Source organism: Planococcus citri, chromosome 2 (genome assembly GCF_950023065.1).
Source record: "Planococcus citri chromosome 2, ihPlaCitr1.1, whole genome shotgun sequence".
In the NCBI taxonomy this organism is placed as follows: domain Eukaryota; kingdom Metazoa; phylum Arthropoda; class Insecta; order Hemiptera; family Pseudococcidae; genus Planococcus; species Planococcus citri.
This window is the reverse complement of record NC_088678.1, coordinates 47462526-47476799: the sequence shown is the minus strand read 5'-3', so window position 1 is coordinate 47476799 and position 14274 is coordinate 47462526. Positions and strand designations below refer to the sequence as shown.

Here is a 14274-nt window from a genome sequence, read left to right as displayed (position 1 = left end):
TACCTTTGTTGGACAAATAGCAAGAATTTCTTCACAATTATGACCCAAAACGGGACCCTTTTGTCAATTTTCGGCAAAAATGGGAAATTTTGACAAAAAAAACAAGACTATTGGAAACTTTGGAAAAATACAGGACTTTTTCAGAAATCAAGGCAAAATCATCATTTTTTGGAATATTATTTTTTTCAAGCTCAGAAGTCAGAAGTCATTGCAACATGCTCAGAAAAATTAAAAACGTACCAACCTATAAAAAACGCGTTTCGTCGTGTTTGACCTTAAAGGTCAACATTAAAAAAAATTCAAATTCTGAGCAAAATGCGTCAAAAGATAGGAAAATGTCAATTTTCAATTCTGAACGATTTCATCGTACAAATTGTTAGTCATGGTTTATGAGGCAGCTCTTACGCTCTGAGTTTTACTTGCGAACATTTTCCAGCAATTTTTATGAAAAAAAGTCTCTATGAAAATTTTAATCTTCTTACTAAAAGTTGAAATGAAGTTTTGCCAGGGAGCTTCACTGTAAGTTGAAAAAAATTTAATTTAGGCTTAGGTATCCTAAAATTTTCCACTATTGCATCAACATTTTTCAGATATTTTCTTTGAAAAAAAAAGTTTTTAGTTTTCCAAGTATAGAAAATAAATTAAATCATCAGGTTCTTCTTTTGAGAAAACCACAATTTCTCCAAAAGGGTGTTTCAATCTGCCTATCAATCAGCTTGTTGATGATAGAATATTGTGTCCCTGAGATCTTCTGCTTTCGAAATCTGCAAATTCCAATTATTATTCAATTACTTGTGCAGTGTTGACATTCGTTTGAAAAAAAAATAGCATTTCCCATTTCCTATAAACGATCCTCGTTCATTACACTTTACAATATGCACGAGGCACGTATATTCTCCAACGTGTACTTATACCTACCTATTTATGCAAATATGCTTGGGAAAAAGCAAAAAGCAGAATTGGCAGTAAAATTAATGCACAAATATATATAAATGCCAGTTGACCGACTACGCAGCGTTGTTTGTGCTGCACAGTTCGTGATGAATTGCTGTTTTGTTAATTATTCGTGACGTTTGATAATATGTTAGTATATGTGGATATAACTGAACTATACCTATACAAAAAGCAAATAAATACCACACAGTCAATACATACCTTTACAGATATTGGTATTAGGTACCGTATAGGTACTACTTGACCTTATGGGATCACGATTGGCTGTAAGCGTCGTGTTCTATGGATTTAAGAAGGTGTCTTTTGTTCCAATACACATACCGTTTTATATACATCCTGGATAACTTTATAGCATAGAAGGAGAGGAAAATGGTTAAATAACCCGGAAATTTTCTCATTACCTTAGGGTATTGTAGTAGGTAAAATTTGAACTAAAACAAAACTGCCTAGCTATTAAATTTCGTATGCTAATTGTACATACAATGAGGAGCAGGGGCTGAAGGAGAGATACAAAATGGACTGGTGATCTGTTGTAGGTAGTAGGTACGCGTATTGAACGTCAATGTCCGTAATTCGTCTTCGCTTGTTTTACTCAACAGTTTTCCAAGAAATAGCGGTAATTACAATTATACCGCATGAAATTCCTCGAGACATACTACGACTCGGGTTGTAAAGGTACTCTGGAGCAGATGCTGGCTTTATTTTTCTTGTTTTTTTCCCTTCTTTTTGCCCTTATGGTATGGTAGAAATTTCACGAATCACGATGCCTACGAGTACGTTGTTGGTATTGACAATGAACGTGTACACGCGATCGGAGTATAGGCTCTCATGATATGTAATTTAAATTCAACGACCATTTTTATGTACAAACTAGTAAAGTTGTTTTTTCTTCTGCTTACGTATGATTTCAGGTATCGGTAATAATAAAAACGATGTCCAATCATCGGAACCAGTTTCTCGTCTGCATCGTACCTTAAGCGAATGTATAACACCTAGACCATTGTTTGTAAATGTGCAATGCGAGCCGTTCAACGATACGATGCGATTACGTGTCCGTGCTAATCAACAAATCGATCCGAAAAGGTTATTCCATAGTGGCCCGGATAAGCCGACTACTAATGGGCACAGGATGTGCTCGCGTCCTGCGATACCACCTCCGTTACCACCGACTACCATTAGGTTGGATGCTGCTGATAAAACAATGATGGCCGCCGACGTTAAACCATATCTACCACCTAGGCAGTATTTCCCGTTCAATAAATCGGATAATTTAATCGTCAGTAAGATATCGAGTATGGGTGCTGGCGCAACCAGCAGTCCGATGGTGATAAACGTGAACGGTAATGAGAACGAAGAATCGGATAAACCGTATTCGGAGACATTGCTGGTATTCAGGGACGATGAAATCAAGCAGATTCCTTCGTTGACGAAGACCTTTTTGCAAAACCGAACCACCGTTGTCGAGAAAGAAAAGCCCGGCTATGCTGGATCAGTGATCAAGATTAACGTAACACCTCACCTGAATCATCAACAGCAACAGCAGCAACCACAGCCACAACCGCAGCCTCAGCACCCTTCTGCAGCCTTGGAGAACCGTACAATCGTTACGATTACTCCGGAAGTAGAAGAGACGGATAAAAGTGCGAACGATGACAGCTGCGTCGCTACTGTAGATGGCAACGATCAGAGTAGTACGTTGAAGAACAGCAGCAAAACCTCGATTACCATTAATTTCGACGATAGATCTCCTGCTTGCTTAGCAGCTAAACCAAGCCAAAGAAATAATACCGTAACTATTAACGTCGGATACAAAGACTGCCAAACTAGTAGTAGTAGTAGTAGTAACAACGTCAACTCGGACGATTACAAAAGTAACGTACTAGTAACTCCGGAACGTAATGAAATCTACGTTAAATCAAATAACGAGTCGTCTAATGAAATAAGCACCCAAACTGAAACCATCGAAGAAGACTCTGCTCAAGCATCTCATCATGTGTGCGACTGCTCCTCTAAACAAAGCTCGAAATCGACCGACTCTACGATGAGCGGCGACTCGTTTGAGGATGCGGTAGCCGACCACGAGACTGATCAATATTGCAAACAGGATTTCTCGTTGCATTACATGTCGTGTAAGATAAACGAGAAATTAACCGAAGACGAAGTAGGCTTGAATAATACGCCGCAGATCATCGAGAACGAATACGATTTAACGGAGCCGATATACGAAGAGATATCGGAAACTCCGCCACCGTTACCGTTGGAGCCGCCGCCAGCCAAGGTGGACGATGTAGGTATCGTTATACCACCTAGGTCCATTTTCGAGGGTGCTAGCAAGTACGATATTTTGAGGTATTTGGCCGGCGCCAAGGAAAGATGCAGGATACCCGAAGAACCAGAGTTTATCGTAGAAGAGGCGGCCGAATCGGAGCAAAGCGATTCTGGCAATCATTCTAGGATCGGGTCGATTGATCTCAGCAGCCGTGTTAGTCATTTGAGCAACGTCAGCGATTCCAGCGACGAGCTTGTTAGCTTTCTTAATGCTTCCGTTGAAAAGGTATGTTGATCAGCGATTTGTTCGATGATTTTTTGTTATTTTCTTCAAAGAATTACTCGTACCTAGACTTACTTTCCTGCGTGCTGATGTTTCGAAAAAATCCACCTATCATGGTTTTTAGATCATTTGAAGACTGAAGTTTGAAATTATTCGCTATAGTTTGAGAAATTTATGAACACGTTTGCTCTTTGCTCCCGTGGCCCAAAGGTTAGGCTACCCATCTCACAAGGAAACCCTACAACTCGTTCCCTACGATCAGAAAAAAGTTTGGTACACTGAAAAAAACACGTCCCTCACACTTATGAGTTGAATTTTGAGCTGCTGAAGTGAATTTTTGAATTTTGTCGGTGAATTTTTGAATAGCACCAAAATAGCCCATTGATACATTGATTTTTTACAAGAAAAGTGAATTTTGGGATGAAAATCTGAGAATAAGTTTCCATATTTAAGTTCTCCGCCTCTCTAAAATTGATTGCGGTTACTTTAAAAATCATCTGAAGCCTCCACAAAAATTTGATTTTTCCCTTGAGCTTTCAAAGAACGCTGTAATCCACTTTTTGGTAGCTGAAATTTGAATCAAGTTGAATGATTTTAAGATTATGATTCGAATGGAGCAGGTGAATAACAAACTTGAAATCAGATCACATGATTGATTGAATATGTGTTCTTTTGGAGTTAGGAAATTTTATATACCTATAGTGTTTCACAAAAATTCCAAAATCGTCCATTTCTGCAGAAAATTACTGGAGACCTCAACTGTTCCTAGAATAGAACTCAAAGATATTCCAAATTAATTCCGACTTGTTTTGAGTCAATCTGGAACCGCCGACAAAAGTTGATTTTTTTTTAGCATCAGTCTCGTGAATTTATTCAGAAAATGTTGTATGTAGATATTAATCAGTTCCGCTCATGCTGAAGGCTCTAAATCGGGGGAAGGGGGTTGACTTCCATTCATTGAAACAATAAATAAAGTTCGCGTGATTTTCTGCAGAAATGTGTGATTTTTTGGAGATTTTTTTTTTGATACGAGATTTTCCTATTTTTTGATACATTTCTTCTGACCCCCTTCCCCTCCCTCTTGAAACATGAATAATTTATAATGACACGTGCTGTTTGTCAAATTCTTTATATGTACTGACCTACTGACTAAGAAATCATTGATTTTGCTAATTTTTTTTGCCGAAGCATAAATAGGACCAACTGATTGGCTTTCACAAGAAAATGTCGACTGTCATAACGGAAAATTGAGGGTATATGCTATGAAATTTCAAACGTTTCCAAAATTTGAAAAAATTTCCCAAACTTGAGAAAAAATTGGCGACCAGTCACTATTCCGGGAAATTTAATTTCTGGTAGTCTTTAATTATTAGTAGAGAACCCTTGTTTTTTTGGGGGGGAGAGGGGGTACACTCTCATAGTGTTTATAAAAAGTCCAGTTTTTGTTCCAAAATTGCCAAACAAAAATTCCTTTGCCAAATTACCTCAAGTCAAATGATGCCAATTTTTTTAAAAGTTGTAAAATAGTGTCAATTTTTGTAAAAGAATAAAAATGTCAAAAAACGTCCATTTTTAGGAAAATTGTCAAAAAGTGTCAATTTTAGTCAAATTGTTAAAAAGGGCAAGTTTTTGTCAAAATTGTTAGACAATCCTGTTCTTGCCAATGTTGCCCAAAAGAATTCTGTTTTTTGCCAAAATTGCCAAAAAATTATCGTTTTTTGGCAAAATTGTCAAAACGTGCCCACTCTGCCCATTTTTGGTAAAATTGTTAAAAAGGGCCAATTTTTCTCAAAATTGTTAGACAGTTTTGCTCTTGCCAAGACTGCCCAAAAGAATCTTATTTTCGTCAAAATTGCCAAAAAAATTTGTTTTTTGTCAAAATTGTCAAAATGTGACCATTTTTGGTAAAATTGTTAAAAAAGGTCAATTTTTGTAAAAATTGTTAAACAGTTTGTTCTGCTCTTGCCAAGATTTCCCAAAAGAATCCTGTTTTCGCTAAAATTATCAATAAATTCTCGTTTTTTGGCAAAATTGTCAAACAATTTTTGGTAAAATGTTAAAAAAGGCCAATTTTTGTCAAAATTGTTGGAAACAGTTCTGCTCTTGCCAAGATTGCCCAAAAGAATCATGTTCTTTATTAGAATTGTCGAAAAATTCCCGTTTGTTGTTAAAATCGTCAGAGTGTCAATTTTTGGTGAGTTTACGAAAATGTGTAATGATTTTTCGTCAAAATTGTCAGGAAGTAGTTTTTTGATAAAGTAGTTGAATGGTCATAATTTTTTCGAAAACTACTGAGAAATTTGTGTTCATTTTGACAAAACGTTCAAATAATGTAGCATTGATTTTTGCTTTGACTACCTGAAAAGTTATTTTTTTAAATCAAAATTTGCCAAAGAAAAGTCCTGTTTGTTACAAAATCGCTTGAAAGCTTCTTTTTCCAAATTTCATCACTACCCCTCCCCCAAAAATTCTTTCATATTTTGTTTCTCTTTCGTGGCAATTTTTTGATATTTTTGAAATGTAGGTACGTATAATCACATTTACAGGTCCTGGTTTGGTATTGTTAGAGAAAATAGTACCTACCTACTTTCTCAGGTCTAAATTTTTCTAAACACATTGTAAAATGTCTAAAAAAAAAATACATTTTTTTGGTTTGATGAAAGATTCTCCGAGTTTTCATAGCCCAATTGCACATTTTGATAATTGAAATATGACTTAATGGAATGAATATTCCAAGAGTTGTAGCTGCCAAATTGCTCTTTTCAAGAATTCGAGGCAGTTTTTAGAAAAAATTGTGCCTCAGAAAATACCAACGTCGCGTCGTCCCTTTTTTTAAATCAAAATTGATCCTTTAAATAATATAGTTTTTATTCAGATGTAGTTCTGTTTTTTTTTTTTTTTTTTTTTTTTTTTTTGAAGACAAAATAGCTAGGTAAGTAGCTGGTCATTTTATTTTTCTCACCAATTTAAAAAATTTTGACTGTTTTGAAAAATTGGAATTTTTTGATTTGGGAGTTGCCCTATAGGTCTTCATACCCTGATGAAAACAAAAAAGAGCAAAATCGATGACTGTGACTGAGAGGTTCTTTAATGTGTGTGTAAATATCCTCTTATTTATTGTAGGTATACAAGACCCATCAGGGCCCCTGTTGCTTTCCAATTGAAAAAATAAGCTCGCATATTTTTATAAATAAATTTTAATAGCCCTATTAATCTTCTCATTTTTTTTTCTTCACAGACGTACAGAAATTCGACAGATATAGAAAGAAACGACTCAGGCGTCGGTTCGGAGACTAGTAAATGCTCTAGAAGTAAATGGCAACACGTGCAAGCTAGTTCGATGCAAGAAGATCCGCAACACATTTGCGAAGATTGCGATCAACTCGTCGAAGTTCAAGTATCCGACAAGTACGTATTGTGTAATTTTAACCGTAATAATAATACGCGAAATTAACCTTCACCAAGGTATATTCACCCGCGGTACATCTATCGCTATCCGCATTAAAGCGAGCAAATACCTTAAGACCTACCGCTGTATACAACAATATTATGCTGATGCTGATGTACCTACTACCTACTCTTCTTATGCATGTACTCTGTTATTTTACAGCGGTCTAATTTACGCTCCTCTGGTATGCCGTAAATGTTCGAAAAAACGCATCGAAAGGCGTGAAATAATCGCGGAAATTGTCGAAACCGAAGAAAAATACGGGCGCGATTTGCATATAATTCTAGACGAATTCTACAAACCGATGTTGGTGGCTGGTTTATTGACGCCGGAGCAACTCTCGTCGATATTCTTAAACGTCGAAGAATTACTCGAACATAATACAACGCTGGCCGAGAAACTGCGAGACGGTTACGAAATAGCCATCGAGCAAGGAGATGAAGATCTGCTGACGTTTAACGTTGGTAAAATATTCTTAGAAGCTGCGCCGATGTTACATGCTTTCGAATCGTATTGCACTAGACAGGTAAATATTACCTATACCTACCCACAGAGAGAGGCATTACTTATACAGAATGCACTAAACTGCATACGAGTACTCGTATCCTTACCTTGATAGATTTCGAAACGTGATTAATATCTCGACTCGTGTGTGTGTATTTTTTCTTCACAGGGTAATGCGGCTTTACTATTGGCAAATTTGGAAAAAGATAAAGAACTCCTCAAGATATTTTTAAGAGTTTCGCAAATGGAGAATACCGTTTTAAGAAGAATGAATCTTAATTCCTTTTTAATGGTGAGTAGATAGATACGTATACTGAGTAGTGAGTACCTAGAACGCGTGTAACCGGTTCAAGTCCTTTCACCTCTGCAGCGGAGATTCGCATCGCCAATAATTTAAATTAGAAAAAAAATTCAAAGAGAAAAATGTTACAGTAATTATATCATTTAACGATCCGCAGATGAGGCCAAGTTAAAACCGCGATATGTCGCGAAATAACTCGCCAACCTATCTGCGACTGCAGATAACTATTTCGTGTTATATAATTAGTATCATAGTCTCTCGTATTGCTTCCAACGAGTTAATTAAACGTGTTCTTCTTTCTTTTTACTCTTTTTTCGTAGGTACCGGTGCAGCGAGTGACCAAATATCCTCTGCTGTTGTCGCGGTTGTATAAAGTTACTCCGGAACATCATACCGTTCAAAGGGAGCTATTGAAAGAGGCCCAGCATAATATCGAGTTACATTTGGAACACATTAATTCGGTAATTTGAACCTAAGACTTTTATTACGTACAATTTTGATGAAGAGGACGAACAGAGAAGAATAATTATTCGAAAAATTGAAAAAACTTTGCAGAAAATTACTATTTTAACATTTCATTATTTTAAAATGTTGTTTCATATTTTCCAAGTCAGAAAAAAAAACAAAAAAATCGATTGCAACGGTTTTTTATGTTGAAAAATTCACACACTTACTGTATTTCGATAGAATAAAAATGAATCTTCAAAATTTTGTTGCAGAATTTCAGAAAATCGAAGCATTTTTCTGTCGCTAAAAAAAGGAAAGAAATTCCGAATAAAAAATTGATTTTTTTCTGAAGAATAACATGTTTACTTACCAATTACTTTCTCAAAATTATTACATATATTTTGATATTTTATTGAGCTTTCAAAAACCGAAACACTTCCGCATAGGTAGGTCTAGGTGTAGTTTCCTTGTAAACTTTTGGAATTTTGGATTGGGTGAGAAGAGGGAAGGAGAGAGATTCAAAAATTGATTGAACAGTGACGTCAAAAAACCTTGGAAACATTTTTGAGTCTCTGACTCATACTCTCATTCTATTACTAGGGGTTTCAAAATTTTAATTTAAAAAAAAAATATTATAAAACATTTTGTACAAAATATGGTTTGAATTTTTTTGTTTTTTTGATTTTTTTCTCATTTTATTTCAAATAGAGGTTTCAAAAATTCAAATTAAAAAAAATATATATTCAAAAAAATGTTGCACAAATAGTTTGCATTTTTTTTGTTTTTGTTTTTTTTATTTTTTTCTCAAGTATGTGAAACTTTTGAAAAATTGTTATGAACTTATAAGTTATGATTGAACAATTGTTATGAACTTATAAGTTATGATTGAACAATTGTTTTCGATAATTTCAAAATTTTGGAACCTGATTAGGAAATAAGAATTCAAATCAGGCACCCAAAAAACATTTTTTGGTTTTTAACGCCACCGCACAACTTTTTTCAAATTCCTTCTTCATTCAGTAGCATCGCACTAAAAATAGCAGGAAAATGGGGAAATTCTTTGAAAAAACGAGAAGTTTTTTCTTTTGGATGTTCTAGAGCCATCCTTATTTTTACGTGTAAAATTTTTTTCTCCGTTTTTTTGCTTCAACTCCCACCCCCCTCCACTTGAGTTGAAAAATAAATAAAAAAATAAAACCTAATGAAAATTGTCTTTGAACATTCTCAATTCATGCATTAAAATTATTAATTCTAAGTAAATAACGTCCATTTTCAAGGGGAAAAAACACCTCTGTTTCCTTCACAAATTTGACCCTCTGTGACTTGTACACAGAGCCCCCAAACTTAAAAAAAAATCAGAACAAGTAAAAAAAGAGAAGTTGGTGACAACTTTTCTAAAATTTTGAATTTTTTCGTTAGATATTCTTCTAAATTAGCTCAAGGCTCATTTCAACAGGCCTCTAAGTAAGTTAATCAGGAAAAAGAATAAATAAATGTTCCTAAAAAATTTCAATTTTTGAGTTCAAATCCCTTCCATGGTATTTTAAAAATGTTGGCCTTTCTGGACGCAGCCGCCAGATTTGGAAACAATTCAAAAAATAAAATGAATGAAATTTTTGTATGATCTTTTTAGAGTGGATGGCGGGGGGGGGAGGATGAACGACGTTTTTCTTGATAGGAACTCTGTTGAAAAATTGGAAAATTCAATGTTAAAAAAGTTCATTATTATTTTTTTATTTAACTTTGTCATTTTTTTTATTTTGAGGGTTCTGTAGAAAAGTGCGAACGCTGCTTAGAAGACTGACTGAGAAACGTTTTTTTTGAGAAAAAATTTTAACGTACGCAAAAGTGGAGAATTTATGAAAAATTTTCATCAATGTTTCTATTTACCTGTATGCACTGAATCGATATAAAATGTCCCACTTTATCTTGTTTAGCTCGTCAATTTAATTGCTTTTTTTCAGTGATATTTGTTTCTGATAATATTTCTAAATTGAATATTTTCTGATTACGTACATGTTTAATCACTTTTTATCTATGTTTGATTTTCAGTTTGAAACTAGGAATGTTTCGTTGTAGTACTTTCAAAGATGAGAAAACACCACAACAAAATATCATTTTTTTTCTGTCTTTGTATTATATGTACCTATACCTAATTTATACGTAAAAACAATTTTCATGAAATCTCAATCAACTTTGTTTTTTCATGTTTTTTCTTCTCAATATATTTAATTTCTATTTTACTTGCGTGTGATTTAGTTAACGAAGGATATCGGCAGTACGAAAATATGGCGAAGAATATCGATGATGAATGGAAGACGTGTGAGTGGCGATGTGGATGATATTTTAAGTCTGAAATTACAGAAGGTAAGTCTCAGTAGGCAATAATCAAACAATTGAACTGCATGCTTATGTGCATCTACCAACCTATATTTTTCGATTGTGTACTTCTCAAAACACAAATTCATCATTCTAAATAACTGAAAATATTGGTCGAATATGACGAAGCAATATTGTACGGAATTTTTATAAAATAACACTCAATTATTTATGCAGATCGCGGTTGAAGTACTGGAATGGGGCCATGATGAAGTGCGTTTTGCCATGGAAGGCAGACTATTCTACGCTCAACCTACAGATTACAATTGGAAACGCGCTGGTCGCACTATAAAAGTTATACCAGTAAATGCTTTGCTAGTCACTCTTGGAAAAGTAATTATTTTCTTACTGTTTTTCCATTTATTTACTTTTTTTCATTTATTTTTATATGTATGTCTCTTGTTTATTTTTCCTGCAAATGAGTTGAATTATTTCATAATCATTGTTTGGTTATTTTTTTGCGCGCAGCCAACTGAAAATTATAATCCGGATTGCGACGATTTGTTAATGTTTCCTCAAAAGAACGGTATTCGTGACGCTTCTTTACTTCTAATGAAAGAAAAAGGTGGAAAATATTCGCTAGTCAGAGTGAGTTGGAAATTTTTTATTATATATGTCTCGATGAAATGACACTTTGTGCTGTTTGTTTGTTTTTATGAAGCGATGAGCTGATTAACCGAGTACCTAATTCTATTCGAATACTTCGTTTTATTTTTTCAGGATCCGTTATTTTTGGATCATTGTGTTATTTATTGCGATAGTGGTTGCGAGGAGTATTTTGAAGTTCAAGAGATACCGACTAAAGATACCTATATTTTTAAGGTGAGTAGGAGTCGTTCTAGAAATTAAAGATTTGACAAAAAACGAAATATAAAAATGGTCATAGTACATATGAGACTCTCTTTGATACATATTTCAAAGTATTAAATGTCTATACATTCCTTATAATTGATTCATTAGATTTACTAATTGAATAATTTGATCAACAGGGCGAAGACGAAGAACGCACCAAACAATGGTATAAACAATTGCAATATCATAGTCAAGGGCTAGGTTGTTGGAGAAAACGTCGAAATGCTCTGGCCAATATTATGATAAATGGAATGCAAGTGCGAAATTAAATCCTATCATTGTAATTGTAATTTTAAACTCGGTTGATTTTTTTTTGCTTTTAATTTTTATTCCATTGAACCATTGTTTTTTTTAAAATAAATTTTCAAGACCAATGCTAATTTTAAGAATAATTATTCGTTGATTTCGTTAATTTTATAGTAATTAGAATAATGTAATGTACGAATGGCGTGTATATTTTTGTACCTATTTATTATTTAAGATTTTGTAACAACGCGTATAAATTTAGTCACAGTATTGAAAAGATGAAAAAGAAAAATATTTTAAATGTTCCTTTATATTTTGTTGAATGTATGTCCATGTCTTGTATTAGGTTTTGAAAATAAATATTTATAAAAGTAGTTGCCAAGTTTTGTTTAAAATAGTGAAAAGCGCAGATGATTAAATCAGAATTTCAAATTATGTTTTTGTCGATCTTTAGTCACGGTTAGAAAGGTTGCCTATCGTGATTTTTTGCAGGGGTACTTACCACTAATTTTTACCGGCAAATTCATTTATTATGCTTGCTTATGATACAGCTTTTTCAATATCAATGAGTACTTCTTGATTTGAGGTCGCTGATCACGATTTTAAAGCTATTTTTACATTTTAATGGGGTCTTCTCGTAATTTCAGAACGCCGGATACGAATTTGAGGTCATAATGATGTTTTAATGGTGAGATATCAAGTTTCATGTTTTGGAACCTCCTTAGCACAAATTTCATATTATTTCGGGGCTGAAATCAAAAGGAGCTTCAAGGGAGGGACCCAAACTTTGAAATGAGCTCAATTATCGTGTGAGGTATCAAAACACACGTTTTCGAACCCGTTCAATATGAAAATTTGATATAATTTCGGACCAAAAATCAAAAGGGGCCTCAGGAGAGAAGAACCCTTTGAAAATAAGCCCCGCCCCCAATACGAATTTGATATAATATTGGGCCCGCTAAATGTAGCTAATAAGGCATACTTGAATTTTCCTAATATCAGGTAATTAATTGAAAGAAGGCTATGATTGATTAGAATACCGTCACCCAACGGGGAAAATTTGCTCTAAAAACACCGACAACCGAGTAGAACGCCATTAAAAACTTTTAATATTTAAACTGTATAAAATATAAGTAAATAAAAATTGCTAAACACGAATATGGAATACGTTCAACCTAGAATAGGTTATATTCGATGAATAGTATACCTGTAAAATACAATAAATGAACATCTGTATTCTGTACAATATCATACACCAACCAACGCATAGAGATAAATTCATCATTTCAGATAATGTTCTACGATGCTGTAAAGTAGTGAGATTGAAATTAAGGTAACGTAAGGGAAATCAATCTTCTCCAATCGGTATCGCGTCTTCTAATCTTTTGATGAACTTTATTCGAAGTTCCGTACTGTTATCACCTTTCAACTGATCTTGTACAAACCAACTGTTTACCTCCATTTGAACCTGTAAAACCAAAATCTGTATAGATTTTTGCTTCAATATGCCTATCCCTACAGTCTTCAACTGGCAAACTGACCATTTCGCAAGCTCCTCGCAAAACGCCCACCATTACGTTACTGTATTTTAATTGTAAACAATGATCGGGCAATTCTACAAATTCTGTCAGCGGATTGGTATCGAAAATCAAGGAAAATTCATCTCCGGCCGCGTTCCAATTGTTAACTTGAGGGAAAATTCCGAGATAGGTGCGGAAAGCCAACTATGCAACGAAAACACACTTAGTATGCGAGTACTTTCAGGAATAAATAATAGTATCAGTCATTCGTACTTGAATTTTTTCCGATGTTTCACGAAAATCTGTACACCTGCCGGAGTTTGTACGTGCTAGGAAATCTTCGATTAAACGTACTCCCATATTATATCCGATTCGTTCTAGTTGTTTATTCACGTCATCTACATTTTCGTAATCTTTCAACAGTCTGGTTACTAGTGCTCCGTAAGTTAGTGTGAATAATTCCGCATTCTAAAGAAATGATAACAAATTACTCAGTAATTAGTATTTCAAACTCTGAATTACTCGACCTGCAGTTAGGTAAATTGTATCAATCGTATCTATCGTAGAAATATCAAAAATTATGAAAGCTATGTCGAGTTACATTACCACTTTCTTGGTATCCAGTTTCGTCGTTTGACGGGACATTGTTTTTACAGCTATCAATACAACACTTTAGTAAAGTTTCTACTTTAGAAGCTCATCTGCTGCCAGCGTTAGATTAAAAATCGAAATAATTCCACTCGATCAACGAAACGTACTCGATTACTTCAACGTTTAACGCATCTACAATATTACAATAATGAAAATGATCATTCGTATGCTTAAAACTATCTTACTTCAATTACAATGATCAAAATTACATTACTTGACGAGAATTTGGTACGGTAACGATGGAGGTGAACAACAAACCGAGGTGTACGAATGAGAATGTTCAGAAGTTGTGGGTTGTAAAATTATCCTCAAGTACCTAATTCAGGTACAAACAAACCACAAATCGCCAAAAATGTAATGTAAGCTTTCATGCAACTGATAACAAGATGAAGATGAAATGAATTCATGGGATGGCGGGGAG

General features: G+C 34.4%; 2 protein-coding genes across 3 annotated transcripts in view; one reads left to right on the top strand and one right to left on the bottom strand.

Annotated features, from left to right (window-relative positions):
- Nucleotides 1-12056, top strand: part of RhoGEF64C (Rho guanine nucleotide exchange factor at 64C) — a 163796-nt gene extending 151740 nt beyond the window's left edge. Inside the window, exons 4-13 of the mRNA XM_065350807.1 lie at nt 1866-3508; nt 6744-6913; nt 7116-7479; nt 7627-7749; nt 8079-8219; nt 10465-10572; nt 10762-10917; nt 11053-11172; nt 11305-11406; nt 11574-12056. Of these exons, the coding sequence (XP_065206879.1) occupies nt 1866-3508; nt 6744-6913; nt 7116-7479; nt 7627-7749; nt 8079-8219; nt 10465-10572; nt 10762-10917; nt 11053-11172; nt 11305-11406; nt 11574-11705 (3059 nt within the window). The 3' untranslated portion in view covers nt 11706-12056. The remainder of the gene's footprint in view (nt 1-1865; nt 3509-6743; nt 6914-7115; nt 7480-7626; nt 7750-8078; nt 8220-10464; nt 10573-10761; nt 10918-11052; nt 11173-11304; nt 11407-11573) is intronic.
- Nucleotides 12057-12768: 712 nt separating this feature from the next.
- Bet3 (blocked early in transport 3) lies at nt 12769-14244 on the bottom strand. 2 transcript variants are annotated; one of them, XM_065350809.1, is made up of 5 exons: nt 14063-14244; nt 13809-13985; nt 13476-13670; nt 13224-13406; nt 12769-13150 (listed from the first exon to the last, which is right to left on the bottom strand). In XM_065350809.1, exons 2-5 carry the CDS (start codon nt 13845-13847, stop codon nt 13031-13033), a joined length of 537 nt encoding a protein of 178 aa, XP_065206881.1. In that variant the 5' UTR covers nt 13848-13985; nt 14063-14244; the 3' UTR covers nt 12769-13030. The 2 variants fall into 2 exon arrangements, with proteins under 2 accessions (XP_065206881.1, XP_065206880.1); XM_065350808.1 differs by having other exon boundaries at nt 14068-14244.
- Between the last annotated feature and the right edge of the window lie 30 nt (nt 14245-14274).